Source organism: Peromyscus eremicus, chromosome 6 (assembly GCF_949786415.1).
Source record: "Peromyscus eremicus chromosome 6, PerEre_H2_v1, whole genome shotgun sequence".
NCBI lineage: Eukaryota > Metazoa > Chordata > Mammalia > Rodentia > Cricetidae > Peromyscus > Peromyscus eremicus.
The window spans coordinates 14,503,122-14,527,067 of record NC_081421.1 but is presented as its reverse complement, the minus strand read 5'-3'; the positions used below and the strand labels follow the sequence as shown (position 1 = coordinate 14,527,067).

At 36.6% G+C, this 23,946-nt stretch overlaps 1 protein-coding gene across 9 annotated transcripts in view; it reads right to left on the bottom strand.

Moving 5' to 3' along the window:
* LOC131912904 (putative POTE ankyrin domain family member M) overlaps positions 1–23,946 on the bottom strand; it is a 178,950-nt gene that overhangs the window by 133,784 nt on the left and 21,220 nt on the right. For all 9 annotated transcript variants that reach the window (XM_059265186.1, XM_059265187.1, XM_059265189.1 and 6 more), the window contains exons 9-16: positions 19,241–19,328; positions 17,354–17,436; positions 15,389–15,446; positions 13,304–13,332; positions 13,160–13,220; positions 10,069–10,097; positions 9,918–9,978; positions 8,272–8,300 (exon numbers count right to left, since the gene is read on the bottom strand). In XM_059265186.1, coding sequence (XP_059121169.1) covers positions 8,272–8,300; positions 9,918–9,978; positions 10,069–10,097; positions 13,160–13,220; positions 13,304–13,332; positions 15,389–15,446; positions 17,354–17,436; positions 19,241–19,328 — 438 coding nt within the window. The remainder of the gene's footprint in view (positions 1–8,271; positions 8,301–9,917; positions 9,979–10,068; positions 10,098–13,159; positions 13,221–13,303; positions 13,333–15,388; positions 15,447–17,353; positions 17,437–19,240; positions 19,329–23,946) is intronic.

The window sequence follows — 23,946 nt, the reverse complement described above, 5'->3', positions numbered from 1 at the left end:
AAATATTTAACTTATCTTCTCTATTTAATAAAGAATCTCTCTCCAAAACAAGTGTCTGGGTGTGGTTTTACTCTGAACAGAGGTTTAGGAAGCAGCCCCCACTGTATGGGAGTTCCCTTCACTTATATATTCAGATTGATCTCATATATTTCTGAATATAAAGCAAATGAAATATGGACACCTCAGGGGTGGGAGCAAGGACTCTGTCTTTGACAAACAAAATCTTATCTGTTGCTCAGATTTGATAATGTGTCTGTGTTATTACCAATCTACTAATCCTTTTGCTTCCTATATGTGTAGTTGTCTATTACAGATAGTGTTCTGTTCTATACACAATCACTCTATAGAACAAGTATATTTTAAAATGTAGTACTTACTTCTCTCCTGATGCATTATTACATTCTTTTCTGCATCATTGTCCATATTGGATGAGTTGGGAGCTTTTGTGGAAGATTTCTGTGGTCCATTAGGGTCAGACACACTCTATCAACAGGAGTATTGGTAACATATGTTAGAAAGGTCTTATTTGATTTCTAAGAACATACTTGAATTCTTAATTTTGTGACAATTGTTCTTGAAATTCTATGTAGTATATATTGAAGACAAAGACATTTTAATAGCAAATCTATTGTGCACAGTAAAGTTTAAATCTATCCTTCATTTTTCATGGCACTTCACTATGTAAGAGGTACAAAGAAAAAAGGAAACACATTCAGAGGATTTGACCTGATGCACAATATTAACAAAACAAAAGCAACTACTTTTATGTAAGAACTGTTAATGCTATTTATATTCCCAAATGAATTTGGAGGATATTTATAAAATAAAGAATTGCCTACCCTATTATCAGGAAAATTTCTTTGGACAGTGTGGTACTTTGAATGCAAATGGGCCCCATAAGCTTATAGGAAGTGTCACTATCAGAAGGTTTGGCCTTGTTGGCGGTGGTGTGACCTTGCTGGGGGAAGTTTGTCTCTGTGGGGGCCATTTGAGGTCTCCTGTGCTCAAGTTACACCCAGAGTAGACACAGGCTCTTTTACTGCTTGCTGATCAGGATGAGAACTCTCAGCTCCTTATCCAGGACCATGTCTGCCTGCATGCTGCCATGTCCCACCATGATGATGGTGGACAAAACCTGTGAAACAGGAATCCATCCCAATGAAATGGTTCCCTAATAGGAGTAGCCATGGTCATGGTATCTCTTCCCAGCAATAGAAACCATAACTAATACAAACAGTATTGATTTCTAGTCTCCTATTGGTCTCCCTTTAATTTTGTTCTCCTGATGTATTGCTCCAGCTAATAGATTGAGCACAACATTGAAAAGGATTCAAGATGAGAGACAAACCTGTCTCTTATGACCTCAACGCACTCATGTTTTCTTCCATTGAGGATGATGTTGGCTCTGAGTTTCTCCTTATATAATTGTTATTGTGTTGAGGTATTGTCCTTCTTGTCTTACTCTCTCTGGACTGTTATCATGATGGTATATTGGATTTTGGCAAGGGCCTTATGTAAATGTATTGAGAAGATTAGGTGACTTTTTGTCTAAGTCTGTTTCTGTGCTTTGTTAAATCTGTTGACTTGTGTATTTCAAACCATCTCTGCATCTCTGAGATAAAAACAAGTTGTTCATGGTGGATCATTGTACCTACAGTTTTCCTGCCTGGCCCACACTCAGGACAAATCTCTCTCACCTGCCAGTCCCACAGCCGCTCAGACCCAACCAAGTAAACACAGAGACTTATATTGCTTACAAACTGTATGGCCGTACCAGGCTTCTTGCTAACTGTTCTTCCAGCTTAAATTAATCCATTTCTATGAATCTATACCTTGCCAAGTGGATCGTGGCTTACTGGCATCTTCACATGCTGTTTGTCATCGTGGCGGCTGGCAGTGTCTCTGACTCAGCCTTCCACTTCCCAGCTTTATTCTCCTCTTTGTCCCGCCTGTACTTCCTCTTGCCTGACTACTGGCCAATCAGTGTTTTATTTACCAACCAATCAGAGCAACACATTTGCCATACAGAACATCCCAGAGCAGACCATCTTTTTGGGGTGTGTCTAGTTTAGCTTTGAAAGTTATTTTATTGAGTATTTTTGAATTTCTGTTCAAAGGCTTTTGTAAATTCTGTTGGTTGCTCTCCTGATCTGTGACATCCAGGGCTTAATATCACAGCATATAGTAAATATTCACTACATGTGAATTACAACTTTTTGGTTTTATTTTAAATTTATTTGTTTATTTCACATCCCAACCACAGCTTTCCACCCCACCTCTACTTCCTGTGTCTCTCCCTACACTGTCCCCCATGCACTACTCAGTTTCTATTCATAAAAAGGCAGGCTTCCCATGAATTTCAACAAAACATGGCATCACAAGTTCCAGTAAGACTAAACACAAATGCTTGCTTTAAAGCTGGGCAAGGGACCCAAGTATGAAGAATAGATCCCTAAAGCCAGCAAAACAGTTAGAGAAAACTTCTGCTTTCACTTTTAAGAGTACTACAAGAAGGAAGATCTACCCAACTGCCACATATATGCAGAGGGCCTAGGTCAGTCCGTGAAGGCACTCTGGATGTCACTTCAGTCTCAATGAGCTCCCATGAGCCCAGGTTAGTGGATTCTGCGGGTTTTCATGTGATGTCCTTGACCCCTCTGACTCCTATAATCCTTCCTCCCATTCTTCAGCAGGATTCCCCCAGGCTAGGCCTAAATTTTGGCTGCAGGTCTCTGTATCTGTTTCCTTCAGGTGTTGGGTGAAGCCTGTCTGATGACCATTGAGCTAGGGCACAATCAAGTTTGTATTCTGGTTCTGGGTACCTCACTCAGGATGTTTTTTTCCAGTTCCACACATTTGCCTGAAAATTTCTTTCCTTTTTCTTTTTTTGGTTTGATTTTGGTTTTTGTTTGTTTTCAATTCTTTTATTTATTTATTTATTTGTTTGTTTGTTTGTTTTACATCCTAACCACAATTTCTGCCCTCTCTTCACCTGCCTTTCAGTCCCTCACCTCCATTCACTTTCTGTTCCCACCCCCCCCCATCAACTCCTCCTCCCTTTTGTATAAGAAAGGGCAAATTTTCCATGAGTATCAACAAAGCATTGCATATCAACATGGCATGTCAGTTTAATGATGTCAGTTTTTTAACAGATGAGTAATACTCCATTATGTAAGTGTACCACATTTTCTATATCCTTTCTTGTGTTGTTGGACATCTAGCTTGTATTGAGGTCTGGTCTGTTATGAAAAAAGTAACTCTGATCACAGTTGTGTAAGAGTCCTTGTGGTACGATTAAGCGTGCCTTGGTATATAGCCAAGATTGTTATAGCTGTGTCTGGAGGTAGATGGATTCTCAATTTTTTGAGAAATCTCCATAGTGATGTCCAAAGTGGTTGTACAAGTTTCCACTTCCACCACCAAGAGAGAAGTGTTCCTATTGCTCCACATCCTTTCCATCATGAGCTGTCACTTTGGTTTTAGGTCTTAGCCATCTTGATAGGTGTAAGATGGACTCTATTGTAACTGTTTCTTGGCCATTTGAGATTCTTCTATGGAAAAATTCTCTGATTAGATCTGTATCCTGTTTTTAATTGTGTTATTTGGTTTTTTGATGTGTAATTTCCTGACTGTTTGTTTATATATTTTGGAACTATTTTCTCTTTTAGAAGTGAGGTTGGTGAAGATCTTATCTCATTCTGTAGGCTGTCATTTTTTTTCCATTGATGGTGCCCTTTGCCTTAGAAAAGTTTTTCAGTTTCTTGAGGCTCCATTTGTTAATTATTGACCTTTGTGTCTGCTCTACTGGTATTCTATTCAAAAAGTTGTCTCATGTGCCAATGGATTCAAGATTATGTCCCAATTTCTCTTTTATCAGGTTCAGTGTATCTAGATTTATGTTGAGGTCTTTGATCCACCTGGACTTGAGTTTTGTGCAGGATGATACATAGGAATCTATTTGCAGTCTTCTACATGTCAACATTCAGTTATAGCAGCACCATTTGTTGAAGATGCTTTCTTTTTTCCATTGTATTATTTTGGCTTCTTGGTTGAAATTCAATATCCATACATTTATCGATTTACTACTGAGTCTTTGATTCCATTCCAATCAAATACTGGAGCTAATAGACATTATAACTCACATGGACCCAACAGAGCTCCTGAGACCATTTCATCCAAACACAAATGAAGACATTTCTCAGCACCTCATGGAACACTCTCCAAATTGACAACATATTCAGTCACAAAGCAAGTTTTGTCAGATACAAATAAATTGAAACACACTCCCTGCATCCTATCAAACTGCATGGATGAAAGTTGAATTTCAACAACAACAGAAACAACGGAAAGTCTAAAAATTCATGGAAACAGAACAACTCTCTAGTGAATTACCACTGGGTCAAGGCAGTGATAAGAAAGAAATTAAAGACTTCCTCAAATTCAATAAAAGTGAATGCACAACATATTCACATGTATGGAACACATTGCAAGTGTTGTTAAAAGGAAAGTTCATAGCACCAACTGCCTTCATAATGAATTTTGAGAGATCTCATTTTAGAGACTTAAGAGAACACCTGAAAGCTCTGCAACAAGCACACCAAGAGGAGTAGACTGCAGGAAATAACTGAACTGAGGGCACAAACCCATAAAATAGGAAGAACTTATCTAATGAATTCAATTTAGAGGATAGCACTTTCACACCATCCATTACAGAAACAGACTCAAGGACAAATAGCACATGATTATGTCATTAGATACAGAAAGGGTCTTTGACAATATTGATCATCTCTTTATGATAAAAATCTCAGAGAGTCTAAGAATGAAAGGGACATATTTCTGCATAATAAAGGCAATAAAAAGCAAACACACAACTAACATTTTGTTAACACTCAAATCCTTCCTTCTAAAATCAGGAACCTGACAAGGATGACCACGCTTCCTCCTTCTGTGCAATATAGTACTAGAAGTCTTAACTAGAAGAGTAAGACAAGAGAAGATACAAGAAAGGAACCAAGAGGTGAAAATATTTTCATTTGTAATAATATGATTCTATAAAAAATATATTTTGCCCAGAAAACTCCAATGGCTGATAAATACATTTAGCAAAGTAACAGGTTTTAATCTGAGCCTCCAAATCAGTAGCCTACCTAAAAATACTGCACGTACTGAGAATAAAATCAAGAAAACCATGCTATTCCAAATAACCTCAAAGTGTAATGAATTAGGATAAATGTCACCAAAAAGTGAAACTTTTACAATGAAAGCAGTAAGAAAGTGAAAATAAGAAATTGAAGATGTTACGATAACTTGCAAAGACCTTCTGTGATCATTATTGTAGGGTTAATATTGTGAAACTGGTCATCCTAATAAAAGCGATCTGTGGACACCACATGATCCACATAAAATTTCCAGTTCAATGTTCATAGAAAATGAAAAAGAAATTTTAAATCCCAAACGGAAACACAAAAGACCAAGAATAGCTGAAACAATTTTGAACCATGAAACAAAAACAAAGAAAACTAAAAAGAATGAAAACAAAAACTTATGGAAGCATCACCATTCTAGATTTCAAGTTACTATAACCAATTGAAATAATAAATAGAGTATGGCAGTGGCCCCCAAACAAACATTGATTGGTGGTAGAAAACTAATGACCCACATATAAGCCCACAGTCCTGCAGTCTCTTAATTTTTGTAAAAGAGGCCAAAGATTCACATTGTAGAAAACAAATGGTGCCAGTCACATTGGACAGATTGGACTATAGGTGGATGAATGAAGTTAGAGCCTTATCTCTCACCCTGCATAAAACTCAGCTTCCCATGATCCACGTATCTCAACACAAGGCCCAAATGGTACAGATTAATGACTAATTCTTTGGTACAGCTAAATACTTTCTGAGCAGGTCACTGGTACAGACACTATAAACAAGTAATTACCAAAGTAATAAATGGGACCCCATGAAACTAAAAATCTTCTGTGCAGCAAAGGACACCACAAAGTGATTGACAAGGCAGCATGGAAGAATGGCTAAAAGTCTTCCACATTGTACACATGAGAGAGGGTATGTAGAATATAAAGAATGCATTGTTACTTCAAAAACTGATCCGTGATATTCACATTGAGTCTTGTCTTTACCCAGGTGTGTAAATACATTAAAAATAGAGCAATTACAATGATCAGAAATTTACTTACTATACATCAAAGGAAATATTTAGCAATGTCATGGGATTCTAAGAATACTTTGTAATTAAGAATAGATTAAATGCTTTCATTTTATTACTCAATTATTAATTTTTTGACTGAATAACGTGGTTTAAAATGTAGCATGTGGGTCTATGGCAAAGTCATTGAAGCAAACAATAGAAAATGAGAAATTTAAATTTAAATTTTACGTACAAATTCTTGATTTTCTGCACTCTTATCAAAACTTCTCTCATTTTCCACTTTAAATTCTGTTATTTCTTCTTCTAGTTCTTCTGAAAATATTATATCTTTTACATAAAAAATATGAACAACAATTAGGCAAAATAATACTCTATAAAAATAGAAGTAATGTAAAGTTAGAGTTTTATTTTTTATATGTTATTTCAATTAACCACATGCTATAGGTGTATATTTACATCCTCAAGAAAACTTGTAATTGTAGACAAATCAACACTTGGACAGGTACTACATATTGGCCAGTTTTGAGTCATACATGCTTCATAGGATTTGTTAGGAAACTCATAAATGACCTATATGCTTACATCCACATATGAAGGAACTGTGGAAAATAACACTTTCATCCTGTAAACTATCCTTGCCTTGCAAGAGTAACTTAAGTAACTCACTGTTCACTTCCCCCAAATGGTACTTGGTTTACCACACATTTTTCTGTGAACAGGATAACAGGCTTTTGCTCTGCACTGAAACTGCTACTTTTTTTTTTTTTTTTTTTTTGGTTTTTCGAGACAGGGATTCTTTGTGTAGCTTTGGAGCCTTTCCTGGAACTCACTCTGTAGACCAGGCTGGTGTCGAACTCACAGAGATCTGCCTGCCTCTGCCTCCCAAGTGCTGGGATTAAAGGCACCACCGCCCGACAAATTGCTCTTTTATGACTCACTTTATCACATGTAGTCATTCTGTACTGTACACCCTTTTTTTTCCCAAGAAAAATGGGTATTGCTGTAGCTACCCTAGCTTAAGATAATGCTTAAACTCTTCTTTTCGACTTCAACTTGAACCCACTTTGTTACAGTTGTATCCGTTTTTCTCCTTGACATGTAGGAACTATATTAAAGGTTGTTCTAAGATCCGAAGATCTCATTTTCTTTCGTTTCCTGTTTTCTTTAAATTACTTTGTGTGATTCTGATAGGTTTTGACTTTTAAGTTTTGAAAGTAAATAAGCCATTGCAGACATGGTTTCTTTACTAATATAAACACAGAGAGATGAGTTTCAGACAATAGAGTACATAGAAATGAAAAGGTGTAAAAGCAAACAAGATGTGCATATAAGTAATGAGATTTTCAATGACTGAACTGCCGTATGCGAGTGTACCCTAATTTATTGAAATAGATTATAGATATGGTTTTAAAATGCCATTCCTATTCCTTGTAAATCAATTACAATGCTTTGCAGATGGAGGAAGGCAGTGCACTATGAGTTATAAACAACACAAAAATTGATTTTCTTTTCTGAAGATGTGGTATATTGATGTTTGTCCAGCCCAGAACAGAATCTCTGAGCTCAACATGTCTCTGCCCTGACCTTTCAGGGAGCTTTACTATAGGTGTGCGTTTTGAGACCTAGGTGTCCAGAAATGATGTTCAATCTTTGAGGAAGTCACATATGTCTCATGATTGACTTATAGAAGTCACTAATAAACAGGGAATTTGCACACTGGAAAGGTTAAGGTGAGTGAACCTGAGTATTAAACATTGAAGCTATGCTTACATTTACTAATAATTCATATTGTCCTTGTGAATATTTTTGAAGCATGTCTGCCACCAGTGAGATGGCATTGCTTATGTCAAACACTATCATCACCATCATCAAGATATAATGGGCATCAGGAAGTCTGTGTGCATTTGAAAATTAATAAAATAAACTGATCAGAAGAATGTGACATACGAAATTTACCTGGTTGAGATTGGTGTGGTAGAGACTCAGGTTTGGAGATTGGACGTGAATAATCCCTCAGCTGAATGGATTTTCAAATGAGATACTTAATTAATATTTTGGAATTCAATAAATATTAATCATTTAATATAAATATTAAAAGTCATTTACCTCTGGGTGAGGACATTTTTCAGCCCACACTGAAAGAAAAAGGATAAATTTATTAATCTCCTACACAATGGGAACTACAAAAGTAACTTTATATAGGCTTTGGATGGCAGTGAGTTCTTATTCCCTTCTTCCTAAATAAACACCTATTAGTTTACTGGTTAGGACAACAGCTGACAGAAATGACTGAGACATTCTAAAAGCAATCTATAGATTCAATGTAATCCTCATCAAAACTACAACATAATTAGTCAGAGAAATTGAAAAAAAAATAACCACACCAGCATGAAAAAGCCTTTCAGCTCCACATAGAAATAAAAATAAATGAACAAAGAAAAAACCCTGGAGAGAGGTAAAACAAACCCCAATACAAAAAGAGTAGAGAAACCACCACCCCAGATTTCATGATTTTTACAGGTCTAGAGTAATAAAAACATCATGGTTTTAGCATCACAGTATACATGTTGATCAATGAAATCAAACTGAACACCAAACATAAGTCCACACACCTATGGACACTATTTTTGATAAAGAAACTAGAAAGACACGCTGGAAAAAAACAGCTTCAATACATGGTGCTCACCAAACTTTATGGCTTCAAGAAGAATTCACAGAGAACTATATTTCTAACCATGAATAAAACTCAACTCCAAGTGGATCAAGGATCTCAAAATGAGACCAGAGACCCTGAATAAGACAGAAGACAAAGTGTGTAATAGGCTTGAACTGACTGGTACAGGAAAAAAAAACCTTTCTGAATAGGACAGCTGTGGCACAGGCACTAAGACCTACATTTAATAAATGGGACCACATGAAGCTAAAAGCATCTTTAAGGCGAGGTATGTATACCAGTTATGGGATTTTAAATAATCACTCCACCATATGATAGTGTTATTGAAATAAATTATAGATATGAATTCTAAGTACATTTCCTATTTCTTGTTACTAAACTACAGTGCAGTACAGATGAAGGTAAGATATACATTATAAGTTCTAGAACAAAACAAAACTTGATTTTCTTTCCTGAAGATGTGGTATACTGCTGGCTGTCCAGTGCAGAACAGAATCTCTGAGTTCACACATGTCTTTGCTTTGCCCTTTCTGGTAACTTTGAGTACGACAGGTGTTCATTCTGAGACCCAGGTATGAAGAAATCATAGTCAGACACTGGAGAAATCTTATTAGTCTCAAGATTGACTTCTATAAGTAACTAATAAGCAGAGAGTTTGCACACTGGAAAGGATAAAGCCTTAGATCATGAGTATTAAACATTAAAGCTGAGCTTATTTTGCAAATATTTTATATTTCCAATGTAATATATTTTCCAGCATGTATGCCACTATCAGATGGCATTGCATATGTGAAATTCTATCGTCACCATCATCAAGATATAATTGGCATCGGGAAGACTGTGTGCTTTTGAAATTTATTAAAATACCTTGATCAGCTGGGCAGTGGTGGCGCACGCCTTTAATCCCAGCATTCGGGAGGCAGAGCCAGGCGGATCTCTGTGAGTTCGAGGCCAGCCTGGGCTACCAAGTGAGTCCCAGGAAAGGCACAAAGCTACACAGAGAAACCCTGTCTCAAAAAAACCAAAAAAAAAAAAAAAAAACAACCTTGCTCAGGAGAATGTGACTTACAAAATTTACCTGATTGAGATCGCTGTGTTTCAGACTTGGGTTTGGAAATTCGATGAGAATAATCCCTCTGCTGAATGGATTTTGAAATGAGATATTTAATCAATATTTTGGACTTCAATCAAGATGTAATTATTCAATATTAATATTAAAAAGCATTTACCTCTGGGTGTGGACATTTTTCAGCCCAAACTGAAAGAGAAAAATGTAGAGTGAGTCTCATTCACAGTGAGATCACCAAAACTACCTTTATGTAGGCTTCAGATGGCAGTGAGATTTCATTCCCTTCTTTCATAATAAACTCCTATTATTTTACTGCTTAGGACAAAAAGTGACACAAATATACCGAAACTTAGCAAAGCAACTTAAAGATTCAGTGCAAGAGCCATTAAAATTCTAATATAATTTGTCAGAAAAATTGAAAAAAAGAAAAACCAACCACAACAGCATCTAAACACCTTTCAGGTTCATATGGAAATCCAAAAAATAAAAATAAAAAAATAACAAACCAAACAAAAGAATGGAGAAACTCCACCAGCTCAGATTGGACCAAGAGGTGAGTCCCTGTTCTCCTAGGTGCAGTTACAGGCCAGCAGGCAACACTCCTGCAGGCAGGTCTGATTCCAACCACCCCATCTGATCCTTTATTCACAAGTCCTACTCTGTCCCTCTAAGCCTACCCACCACACCAAGACTGCAGCTGCTCCCTGAGACACAGACTCTGCTAGCTCCAATTGAACCAAGAGGTGAGTCACTGTTCTTCCAGCCGGTCACCCAGCCTCTAGGCCTTAGGCCCAGGGGCACAACCCATGCCTCCATTCCCCCACCCATTGCAGCCCCAATTTCAGGCCAGTTGGAAAGTCTCCTGCAGGCAGAACTAACTACCTCCACTCCACATAAGACTCTGTTATCTACAAGTCCCACTTGCTCTCCCAAATCCACCCATCCCCCAAGACCATAGCTGTTCCCTGAGACACAGACCTGGCTGGCTCCCACTGGACCAAGAGGTGACTTACTGTACTCCCAGACGGTCACCCTGCTTCAGAGGCACAACCCAAGCCCCCTACCCCCACCCATTGCAGCCCCAGTTTTAGGCCAGCAGGCAAGACTCCTGTGGTGAGGTAACCCAGGCTCAGAAAGACAAACATGATATGTAATCACTCATCAGTAGATATCAGATGTAAAGAAAAAAATAATCAGACTACAACCTACAGCTCCAAAGAAGCTAGGAAACAAAGAGCCTAAGAGGGACACATGGATTGCCATGGGAAGGAGAAACAGAGGAGATCTCCATGAGTAAAGTGGGGATGGGAGGCAATAAAGGGGATGGGATGGAGGGCATGATGGGATGGCTGAGCTGGGGGAGGGACAGATTGGGAGAGCAATGAAAGAGATATCCTGATAGAGGGAGACATTATGGGGTAAGGGAGAAACCTGGTGCTAAGGAAATTTCCAGGAATCCACAAGGATGACCCGATTAGAAGACTGGCAATAGTGGATAGGGTGCCTGAACTGGCCTACCCTGGTATTCAGATTGGTGAATTCCCTAACTGTCATCCTAGAGCCTTCATCCAGTAATTGATGGAAGCAGATGCAGAGATCCACAACCAAGCACCAGGCTGAGCTCTGGGAGTCCAGTAGAAGAGAGGGAAGAGGATTATATGAGCAAGGGGGGCGGTGTCAAGATTATGTAGGGAAATCTACAGAGACAACTAAACCATGTTTGTAGGAACTCAGGAACTTTAGACCAACAGCTGTGGAACCAGCATGGGACGGGACTAGGCCCTCTGCATATGGGAGACAGTTGTGTAGCTTGGTCTGTTTGGAGGCCCCCCGGTAATGGGATCAGGATCTATACCTGGTGCATGTGCTGGCAATCTGGAGCCCATTACCTATAGTGGAATGCCTTGCTCAGCCTTGCTGCAGTGTGGAGGTGCTTGATCCTGCCTCAACTGAATGTACCAGGATTTGCTGACTCCCCATGGGAGACCTAACACTTTTGGAGGAGGGGCTGGGGGTATACTGGAGGAGAGTTGGAAGAGGGATGAGAGGGGCGTCTGTGGTTGGTATGTAAAATAAAATTTTAAATAAAAAAGAACAAAATAATGAAAGACAACACTGAATAGAGATAAAAGGATACTTAATATGAAAAGAGAATAGAGAAATCACTATCTTAGATTTCATGTTTTGTTACAGAGGTAGACTAATAAAAACAGCATGGTTGTAGCATCACAATAGACATGTTGATCAATGAAATCAAACTGAACACCAAATGGAGGTCCACACACCAATGGACACATGATTTTTCATGTAGAAACCAGAAAAATACACTGGGTAAAAAACATCTTCCACTCATGATAGTGAACTAATCTTGATTGCTGCATGGAGAAAACTGCACAGAGATCTGTATTTACTACCCTAAATAAAAACTTAATTCCAAATGAATCAAGGATCTCTAAATAAGACTAGAGACACTGAATATAACAGAAGAGAAAGTGTGTAATAGGCTTGAACTCATTGGTACAGGAAAAGACTTTTTGAATAGGACACCTGTAGCACAGGCACTAAGACCCACACTTAATAAATGGGACCACATGAAGCTGAAAGTTTCCTATGGCAAGATATCTATGTAAGCTTTGGGACTGTCAATGACTGCTCCACTATATGATAGTGTATGCTGTGTTATTGAAATAGATTGTAGATAAGAATTCTAAATGCATTTCCTATTCCTTGTAATTAAATTACAATGCACTATGAGTGAAGTGAAGCAGTGTACTATGAGTTCTAGAGCAACACAAAAACTGATTTTCTTTTCTGAAGATATTGTACATTGCTGTTTGTCCAGTCCAGATCAGAATCTCTGAGCTCAAACAAGTTTCTGCCTTGTCCTTACAGATAGCTATGTGTGTGGGTGTGCATTCTGAGATCCATCAGGAAATTATGGTCACACACTGGGGCAGTCTCATTAGTCTCATGATTGACTTCTACAAGTCACTAATAAATAGAGATTGCACACTGGAAATGATAAGGCAGTCCAACATGAATATTAAACATTGAAGCTGAGCTGATATTTCTAAATGTTTTATGTTGTCAATGTAATAATTTTGAAGCATGTATGCCACTAGTGAGTTGGCATTGCTTGTGACAAAACCTTCCAACATTATAGTCAAGATATAATTGGCATCAGGAAGACTGTGTGTATTTGAAATGTATTAGAATAAACTGATCAGGAGAAAGTGACTTACAAAATTTACCTGTTTGAGATTGCTGTGTTTCAGGCTTGGATCTGGAGACTAGATGACAAAAATCCCTCAGCTATTTTGAAAAGAGACATTTAATCAATATTTTGGATTTCAACAATATATAATTATTCAATATAAATATTAAAAGGCATTTACCTCTGGATGCGGACATTTTTCAGCCCAAACTGAAAGAAAAAGAAAGTATAGTCAATCTTATGCACAATGAGAATTCCAAACCTACCTTTATGAAGGCTTCAGAGGGCAATGAGTTCTAGTCCCTTCTTTCAAAATAAACATCTATTATTTTACTGGTTAGGAAAGCAGCTGACAAGAAATATACTGAAATATATCAAAAGAAATCTATAGATTCAATTTAATTCCCATCAAAATTCAGAGAAATTTAAAAAACAACCACAACAGCATCAAAAAGCCTTTCAGGTTCATATGGAAATACAAAAACATCTTGGATAGATTTAAGAAGATTCTCAATACTAAAATACCCTGGAGAAATCACTATCCCAGATTGCATGTTTTGTTACAGAACTAGAGTAATAAAAACATCATGGTTCTATCATCAAAATAGACATGTTGATCAATGAAATCAAATTAATGTCCAAACACCTATGAATACATGATTTTTCATAAAGAAACTAGAAATACACCCTGAATAAAAAAATAGCCTCCATACATGGGGATTACCAAACTTCATGGATACATGAAGAAGAATATTACCCTGAACAAAACTCAACTCCAAATGGATCATGAATCTCAAAATAAGACTAGATACCCTGAATATGACAGAAGAAAAAGGTTTTAACAGGCTTGAACTCACTGGTACAGGAAAGACTTCTGAACAGAACACCTGTAACACAGCACTAAGACCCAAATTTAGTAAATGGGACCACAGGAAACTGAAAGCTTCTTTATGGCAAAGGACACCATCATCAGGCTACATAATAGGAAAAGAACTTAGTCATTTAAACCTCTAACGTACAGTTAGTATCTAAAATACAGAAAGAAGAAAAATTGGACTCCCAGGAAACAACTAACCCAGTGACAATGGTGTTCGGGAATACAAAGACAATTTTTAAAAGATAAAACACAAACTGCTGACAAACTTTTAAGAAACGCTCATCATCTTTCTTTATCAGAAGAATGCAAACCAAAAGTACTTTGAGATTTCATTTTACTCCTGTCCGAAGGGCGAAGTTCAATTAAGCAAATGACAACTCATGCTTGTGAGGATATGACGAAAATGGAACACTTGCTCATTACTGATGAGAACGTAAACTTTTACAGCCATTAAGGAAATGACTCTGGCATTTTTTCAGGAAGCTGGCTACTAATCCTTCTCTAAACCCACCTATACATCTATCTGGCATATACCCAAAGGACTCTGTATCCTACTACAATAAATACCTGCTCATACATGCTCATTATTGACTATTTATAATAGCCAGATTTAGGAAACAGTTTAGATGTCCTTTAACTGGCAAATATATAATGAAACTGTGATGAACTTACACAATGGGGTGTTTTGCTTCTATCAAAAAAAGGAAATTAGGAAATTTACATATAAATGTATGAAGCTAGAAAAAAATCATCACGAATGAGGAGACCCAGATCCAAAAGTCAAATACTATATAATTTCCCTTATATGTGAGTGTTAGCATTTAAGTCTTCAACATGTGTGCTAAAATCCATATAACCACAGAGACTCTGCATCAAGTAAGGGACTGCTTGCAAGGATCATTCAAGTAAAGGGAAATAGAATATATAATTGTAGAGAGACAGTGGGGGGAAGGGCGATGCAAGTGAGAGGTTAGGGTAGGAATATGGGGATGGACAATTTACTAAAGTCCACATGAAAAACCATATGGAAACATACTACTGTAGAAGATTTCTAAATACATATGCATATAAAATAAATCCAAATGGAGTCTCCAAATAAAAGAGGAGATAAAGCCCCAATTAGACATCTTTTGCTAAACATGAAACCTTCAGTTATACCTAGTTGAGTCAATGGACAAAGGGGCACCTTAGGTATCTCAGGTAGAAGAGAACTCAGAGATCCTTCTGGGACTATCTCAATTTTACACATCGCTCATGCTTATTGACATATGGGGCTTATTACCACTTTTGTTGTCTTTTACTTAAGTGTAAATTTATTCAGTGATTTCTTTTGGTAGCACAACATACCGGCATTTGTCTTACATAAAGTCTCTTCATGATGACTCTTACCTTGAATTATTTCATTTTCTTCTGGACCATTTCCTACGTTGGATGACTGGGCAGCTTTCTGCAGTGGATTAGGGTAAAACACACTCTGTCACATGATATTAGTAATGTAATTCCAAAAGGTCTTATTTTCTATTTCTGAACATACCATGATACTAGACTTTAAGAAAATTGTTCATGAGAATATATGCAGTATCTATCAAAGACCATTTGAATGGAGAATCTTATATACACAGTCAAGTTTAAGTCTTTCATTTCCCAATTACATACAAGAAATATAGAATAGAGGGAAAACATCCATAGACAGAGTAATGCCTGATGTGCATGTATCAATAAAAGTAATTATTTTATATTATAATGTATAAAACTAATTTGCTCTTCTTAGTAAAGTTGGAGGATGTTAATGACACAAATGTTCACATCTTTAGTAGGGCCACTCCTCTAGGACACGATTAACATTAATCATGAGGTGTTATACAATGACATTATTTGTGCGGTTAGGCTTGATAGGAGATATGTATTATGTTAAAAGCATTCATATTGTATCATGCTGATTGTGTAGGGATCAAGGCAGAATGTGATTAATTTTGGTAAAAGTGAACAAACAAAACTGACATATTTTGTTAATTTCTTATAGAAGGCAAATCTGGATCAAAATAATAAGCAGACAAGTTTTTATTTCCTATGTTACCTTTAGACAATAACATTAGACCATTATGCAGTTTTAATATAGAAATGTTTCTCAGTGAACAGAAATCTTCCCTAAACACCATTTCACATTTTTTGCATGTTTAATAGAATAAACAAATCTTGCTTTCTCATCCCTCAAGAATTTTAAAAGTTATGAGAATAAGTTGTCCACTATTCTATATGTACAGTAATGCCATCCTATTTGACAGTTCTGAGTGGACACTCCCTCATCTTCTAAAACATGTTAGGCTTCATACTTTGATCTCTGACGACAAAATACCATTCTCACTCCTACCCTGTATTGACAACAATCTTACCTAACTGTCTCCCTGTACCATATGTTTTCTTTATGACAAAACACACCTATCTGAACTAAAACAATTGCTTTTTACTTGTTTTGTCTTCTATTACTATAGCATAGGCTTCCCTCTGAAATTCTCAGTTCTTGATTTCTCAACATAGAGTAGATACTGACTATACAGATTTATGTAGGTTTAAAACATTAAAAATGCCTTCACAACATACTCATACTTCAGTAAGTACCTTACATTGTATTTTGTCTCTGAACAGATTGTGTAAAAGGCAAACTATAGTGTCTTGAATCTATTTGAATTCTCTACATTAACTCAATTCCATATATATATATATATATATATATATATATATATATTCATTAAGCACATTGGACAATAATGTGGAAATAACTAATTTTTTTCATTGAATTGAGCAAAATAGTTGAGTTTTTCCTTCACAATTAAGCCTCTTTTATGGAATCAAAAAGTCCTTCTATTGGCAGATTAGTTGATTATATGTCCATATATCTTCTCAAATGAGGACCTTGAAATAACCCAATGATCGTAAGGAAAAAATTTCTCCTTGACATAACTGAGTATAATCATCACATAACAAATTTAGTTTCTGCAGGAAGAATCAACTTTATGAAATTAATCCAACTCTGAAGTCCATAATTTTTTAGCATCCACTATTTTAAATAGAGAGCCATAAGATTCTCCAGCCATTCAAAGAGCTTAACTTAAAGCACAAGTAATAATCATATAATTATTTACTAAATTACTTATAAAAGACAATGATTAGCTGTGTGACTGGATTCTAAGAATACCCTGTGTTTTATAATAGGTAAAAGACGTTCATTTCAATGTTAAATCATCATTGATGGACTGAATATAGTAGCCTGAAGTGTAGTTTCTTTTGGCCTATGGTAAGATCATCAAACCAAACAGTATTAAGTGAGAAATTTAAATTTAAACAGTTACATACCAATTTTTGATAGTCTTCATTCTTATGACAAACATTTGCATTTTCCAGTTCTAAATCCGGTATTGTTTCTAATTCTAGTTCTTCTGACATATCCACATATTTTATTTAAAAAATAAATATAACAATTAGATACACAATTTTCTATGACAATAGATGGAATACATTCACAATTAGAATTTAGAAAAAAGTTACTCTTATCAAATATTTCAATTAATGTACTTTATAGATGAATATTTACATGCTTAGATAAATGCCCAAGTTGTAGAAATACCTGTATATCACTTGTATAGAAACTACCTGTTGCCAGCTTCAAGACATCCAAATACTTGACTAATTCATCTAGTAGTTAACACACCTCTCATAAATGACCAAGCTCTCTAAAATCTACATTTTCAGACGTCATCGATTTTTCAGAACATTTATCATGTGCTCACACCCACAAGCACATTCAAAAATGTACAAATTAAGGAAGTTGGATAAGGATTATGAAATAATTGGTTTTTTTTAAATTGAAACTGGCAAAATAGCTTTAGTTGTAAGGCCCCATTGCTCAAGACTCCACACTTTAGACACAGAATTTGGAGTAATTTAGCTGGACCTGACATAGAAACCTGCTCTCACACTATGAGAACATGCTATGCAAAGTGCCAAGGGAGATAAGCAATCAGTAATCTCACCAGCAGAAAATGGTACACCACCAAGATGTTGAAAAGCCTGGCAAGATAACGCTCATGGTCAGATAGCAGCACTTTTATTTTTGGGGTAAGCAACAGCTGTCCTATTGGTCTGGAGACCCACTCAATGAGAAATTCATTCCTGGTACTGGGAAACTAATCAACTATCCATGGATGGAGAAATCATAAACACTAGGAGTCATCAATTACTCCCATTTTCTTGTAACAGTATACTTACTGTGTTCTAAATATGGTTTTTATAGTCACGGTTATACCCATAGAAATATGTAGCTGTCATTTCTCCTCAAAGAATTTACTTTACACAGTACATAAAAGTATTACAGTATATACAATTATTCAAACTCCAAGGAGTGACCATAATATGCCCCAACTCCACTTATAAAGTCCTAAATCTAAGGATCAGGAAAAATAGTAAGAATTAGGTAGATAGATTGTAACATCAAAGTACCAGCACTCTTGAAGCTACACAGCATCTTCTATGCATGACATAGATATTGCTACCATGAAATTTCAAAAGTATGATATCTGAAAAGACACCCGTATAAGGACAACACCCGATGAAATGCTACTGTGGGTGAAGTGAATCTCACAATGCACAACCCCTAGATGAAGATCTGTAGGCAATCAGTGGCTGATAAACAAAGACAAATCAGGTGATTTTCCAGAGATGAGCTCATCCTAGTAGGATAATGGGTTGTGCAATTCCAGTGATCAGTCCTAAACACGTGTACATATAAGCAACACACTAAACAAATACACACAAGCATGCATACACTTACACACACACACAGAGAGACACAAACACGCATGCACACACATATGCACACGCGTGCACACACACACACAAACATAGTGTGTCTTTACTAATAGTATAGAAGAGAAGTCACACATAGAGTTACTAAGGACCTGAGCACAGGAAAGGTTGTAGGAATAGCCAGAAACCTGAAAATGATGTAAATATAGTACACAAGCATGAAATTATCAAAAGCTAAATAAAATAAAAGGCAACTCTTTTACTGACATTTTTATTTCAAACTTTGGATGAAAGTTTTTCTTGTCTACCATTACATTTTTACTTTTGTTTGATTTAATATGTATTACGTGGGTTATTTTATTTGGCTAAGGTATTTGTTGCAATGTTTTAAGCAAACCTCTCTGCCAAGTGATCTTCCAAGTTAAGCATGTGCATTACCTTCTTGTTCTTCTACATTTTCATATTGTTTGGAAGCTATTGGTAAGTCATCCGCACCACTTTTCAGACTATTCTCAGGAATATCTTGCTAAAATAATGAAAATAATAATGAGAATATAGTTGAATTTCCTATTTTAAACTCAATGAAACTTAAAAATAGGATAGAATATTTTCATAGATAACCTTTTGCATGCTCTTGAGATCAACCTGTCTTTTTACCCCATACAGTCACATATTCTAAAATCAAGCCTTGAAGCAGAAATAGAAAAAGATCATCTGCAGAATTCAATAAGGAACTAAACTCATAATATGAAACTTACATTCCTCACCAAAAATTAAACAGTTAAAGGATACATTTAAGTAATAACTCTTAATGTGCTTGCCATACCAAAGTATTTGATTTAAAAATCAATTCCTTGAGAAAATCAATTTAATATTATAATAAGGCCCTTTGATTAGTATGAAAATACAAACTATGCCAGGTGGAGAAGAATTGAAATATTTTAGAATCAGTTTTGTTTATGAAAAGAAGGATGTACAAAAAATAGTTTTGTTAAAATCTTACATATAGAGAAAATAGTTTCATAAAATTAAAAGGCAATTAGTGATTCTTCTTTGTTTATATAATACATGTAATTATTCAATGAAATCTTAAACTCTTTCACAGTAAAAAATGGGTATCATTAGAGCATAACAAGCATGAACATGAAGGGAAGCATCAGAACATTCATTCGATGTCTGGAATGTTCCTGGTGCTTATTTATACTTGAAATAGTAGAGATGTCTTTATGTAATTACACACTCAGCATTTTTAGTCATGTAGTTGTGAGATAGGTAAGAAAATTTAAAGTTCACATAGATTCACTATTCTCTAAATGGCATAACACTAATAGTTATCACTTCATATTTAAGTCATATGAACTGGTGGTTTTAATTCAGAAAGATTCTGTGATGAAACATCAATGTCATTATGCCAGTTGAGGATTTGTAAATCTTCAAATACTGTTGAAATATATATCAGTCTGGTCCCAACATTCATAAAACACATGAAGAAAGGAATAAAAAGCCTAATTGACTGTATGCTGAAATCCACATTTGAAGAATTTATGTATAGCTTATCACAATAAGACTTGAAGGACTGGGTGTGTGGTTGAGTGGTAACGAATTTGCCTTGCATTCATTAATTTCATAGTTGATGTAATAAATGAAAAAACAAAAAGGAAAACTACAAAACTCTAATCACAAGTAATCTAGGACACCCAGAAACAGGAAGCCTAACCTCAGAGTAATTCTGGAGATTTAAATGAACAATGAAACCACTGTGTAGACATCCTTTAAAATTTGAAGTGTTACATATGATGCAAAGAATTTCAGGTTACTTTTAAAGATTTTGAGCGCAAAAATAAGATGAAATTGAACTTTTGCCTTTAGCATTGGTTATCAAAGACCTTATTCTAGAACTTTCTATAATTAGGAGTGAAACAAGTATACCTCAATTATATGAAGAGTTTTTTCTTCCGTTTTTGATTTAAAAATTTGCATGTACAATATATTTTGAACATATTTTCCCAACCAAAATACTCCCAGATTATTCCCCATCCACCTACCCCCCAAATTTATAATCTTTCTCTCTTAAATCTACCCCCAAATTGAAAATACAAACTTACCACCAATAAGACAAAAATGCCACAAGAGAACAATCAGCCCCCAACAATACCACAAACACAAAATTGAACACTGCTTCCTTTGTGTTGATCAACTTCCCCTGGTCATAGTGTCTGCTCTGGAGTGCCTTTGATATACCCAGTGATGCTTCAAGTAGAACACTGATTTTTTTCCTTTTACCAACAGCTATCAATTACAAACTGCGTCCTGGTTATAGATGGCAGCCTGTGTCTTCTTCCGCCTCTTAGTGCTGGCACCCTGTCTTGTTGGAACCTGTGCAAATCATCTGTGTATGGGCATAGTCTCTGAGTTCATATGTGCATTGGTCTTGGTCCTGTTGTGTCTGGAAGACAAAGTTTCTTTGACCTTATCCCTAAGCACTGGCTGTTATAATCATTCTGCTTCCTTTTCTACATAAACACTGAGCCTTGATGGAGGAGGTTTGATGAAGACATCCAATTTATGACTAGGTGGTCCAAAGTCTCTCACTCTGCATTTTGACCAGTTGTTGATCTCTGTGCTGATTTCCAACTACTGCAAGAGAAAACTTCTGTAAGGAGGACTGGGAAAGGTATAATGACATGTCTCTAGGACTTATTTTCTTGCTGTATTCATTCAGAAGAAGAGTAGCTTTGGGTTTGTCCGTAGGTCCGTACCCTACATTGTCAGGTTATTGGCTCTTTTGGCAGTGTCAAGTTTGTATTCCATCTTATGCAGTCTTTAAGTCCAATGAAAAAGTCATTTGTTATTCCCATAACATTTATGCTACTATGGGGGCAGCATATGTTTCAGACACGTCACTATTGTAGGTCACAGGGTTGTAGTTGGTGATATTGATGATTACCTTTCTCCTCTGTGAGCAGGAGGTGTATCTTCTAGCACCATGAACATCAGTTAGAAGTTGTAATGATTCTATTTGGGCACAAATCCATCTACTCTATGTTTGGTTATTTAATATGTGGTTTTTTCACCAATAGGGTCTTCCTATTTGGTTGTGGAGTGAGACCAAAGGCCTTCACCATAGCCTGTTATGTTTGCATAATTCTACGTGCCTGTAGAATCATCAACAAATGGTTCAGGTCAAACTGGATGGCCACATGCAGAAGAACTAAGTAGAACCATATCTATCACCCTGCATACATCTCAACTACGAATGGATCAAAGACTTCAACATAAGACCATAAACTCTGATTAAGATAGAAGAAAATGTCTGGAAAAGGCTTGAATTCATTGTTACAGTCAATGACTGACTTTCTGAACCAGATACCAATAACACAGGCATTAGGACCAAAACTAGCAAGTGTAACTTCATGAAGATGAAAAGCTTCTCCTTAGAATAGAACAGCATCATGTAAAAAATTATGGCATGGAAAATGAATAAGCCATTGCCAATTATACATCTGATAGGGGATTAGCATCTAAACCACAAAGAACTAATAAACTGAATATCAAGAAAACAAATAACATGTTCTAAAAAATGGGGTATAGAACAAAGCAGAGATACACAAATGCCTGAGAAACACTTCAGTAAATGTTCAACATCCTTAGTCATCAATGTAAATGTAAATCAATGCCCCTCTGAGATTTCATTTTACCTGAGTCAAAATGGTCAAGATCAAGAAAACAAATGACAGTTCAGCTGGGTATGTTCAGCTCAGTATGCAAGGAAAGGGAAACACTTGTCCCTTCCTGAAGGAAGTGCAAACTTATACTAGGATATGAAGAGCCTTCAAACATTCTTTTTGTACCTCATTATATACCCATTGGCAGCCTGAGACAGAACTCAGTAGGAACATTCTTGAACTCTTGGAAAGTTCAACCTGCCTCTGTCATCTGAATTTTAGGATAAAGACTGTGCCATGATGACTGGATCCAATATTTTATGAGAATGAATAATGCAAAGCTACTCTTATACTTATTTTGAGAGAAAGATTTTGTATTTCTACATTTTAATCACTTTAAATAATACTTTTTTCTAGATAAAGTACCAAAATGCTGTGGGATGGTCTTTCTGTATGCTGTGAATATATGTTGCTCCCATGGGTTAATAAATAATGCTGTGTCAGGCTATGGCAGGGCAGGATGGAACCAGGCAAGAAAACCAAGAGAGATAGAGGAAGAAGAAGAAGGGTGGAGTCAGGGAAGATGCTGCAAGCTGTCAGGGGGAGCAAGATGTAATAAAATACAGGTATAGCCATGAGGCACATAGACTAATAGAAATGGGTTAATTTAAGATATAATAGCTAGCTAGCAATAAGCCTGAGCCATATATCAAACAGTTTATAATTAATATAAACACTGTGTTTTTATTAGGGACCAAGTGGCTGTAGGACACAGGAAAACTTCCATCTACACCAGACTTGAAAAATTGTTTTTAAAAGTTAGTGTCCTGAGTAAGAGGTTTTTTTGATATTTTTATTATTAAGAAATTTTATATTCATGTTACATAATAACCACAGATTCCCCTGTCCTCCCTCCTTGCACCCCCAGCCTTCCTCCCCAACCCACCCCCCATTCCCATCTCCTCCAAGGCAAGGTCTCCCATGGGGACTCAGCAGAGCCTGGTACATTTGGTTGAGGCAGGCCCAAGCCCTCCCTCATGCACCAAGGCTGCTCAGGGTGTTGCACCACAGGAACTGGGCTCCAAAAAACACACTCACACACCAGGGACAGATCTCAATTCCACTGCCTGGGGGTCCGCTAACCAGTTCAAGGCAAACAACTGTTTCGACTATCCAGAGGGCCTAGTCCAGTCCCATGGGGGCTCGACAGCTATTGGTGCACACTTCATGAATTTCCACTAGTTTGGCTGGCTCTCTCTGTACATTTTCCCATCGTGATCTCAATGTCCCTTGCTCATAGAATCCCTTCTCTCTCTTATCAGTTGAACTACTGGAGCTTGGTCTGGTGCTTGGCCATGGATCTCTGTATCTGCTTCCATCAGTTACTGGATGAAGGCTCTATGATGACAGTTACGGTATTCACTAATCTGATTACCAGAGTAGGCCAGATCAGGCACACTCTCAACTATTGCTAGTAGT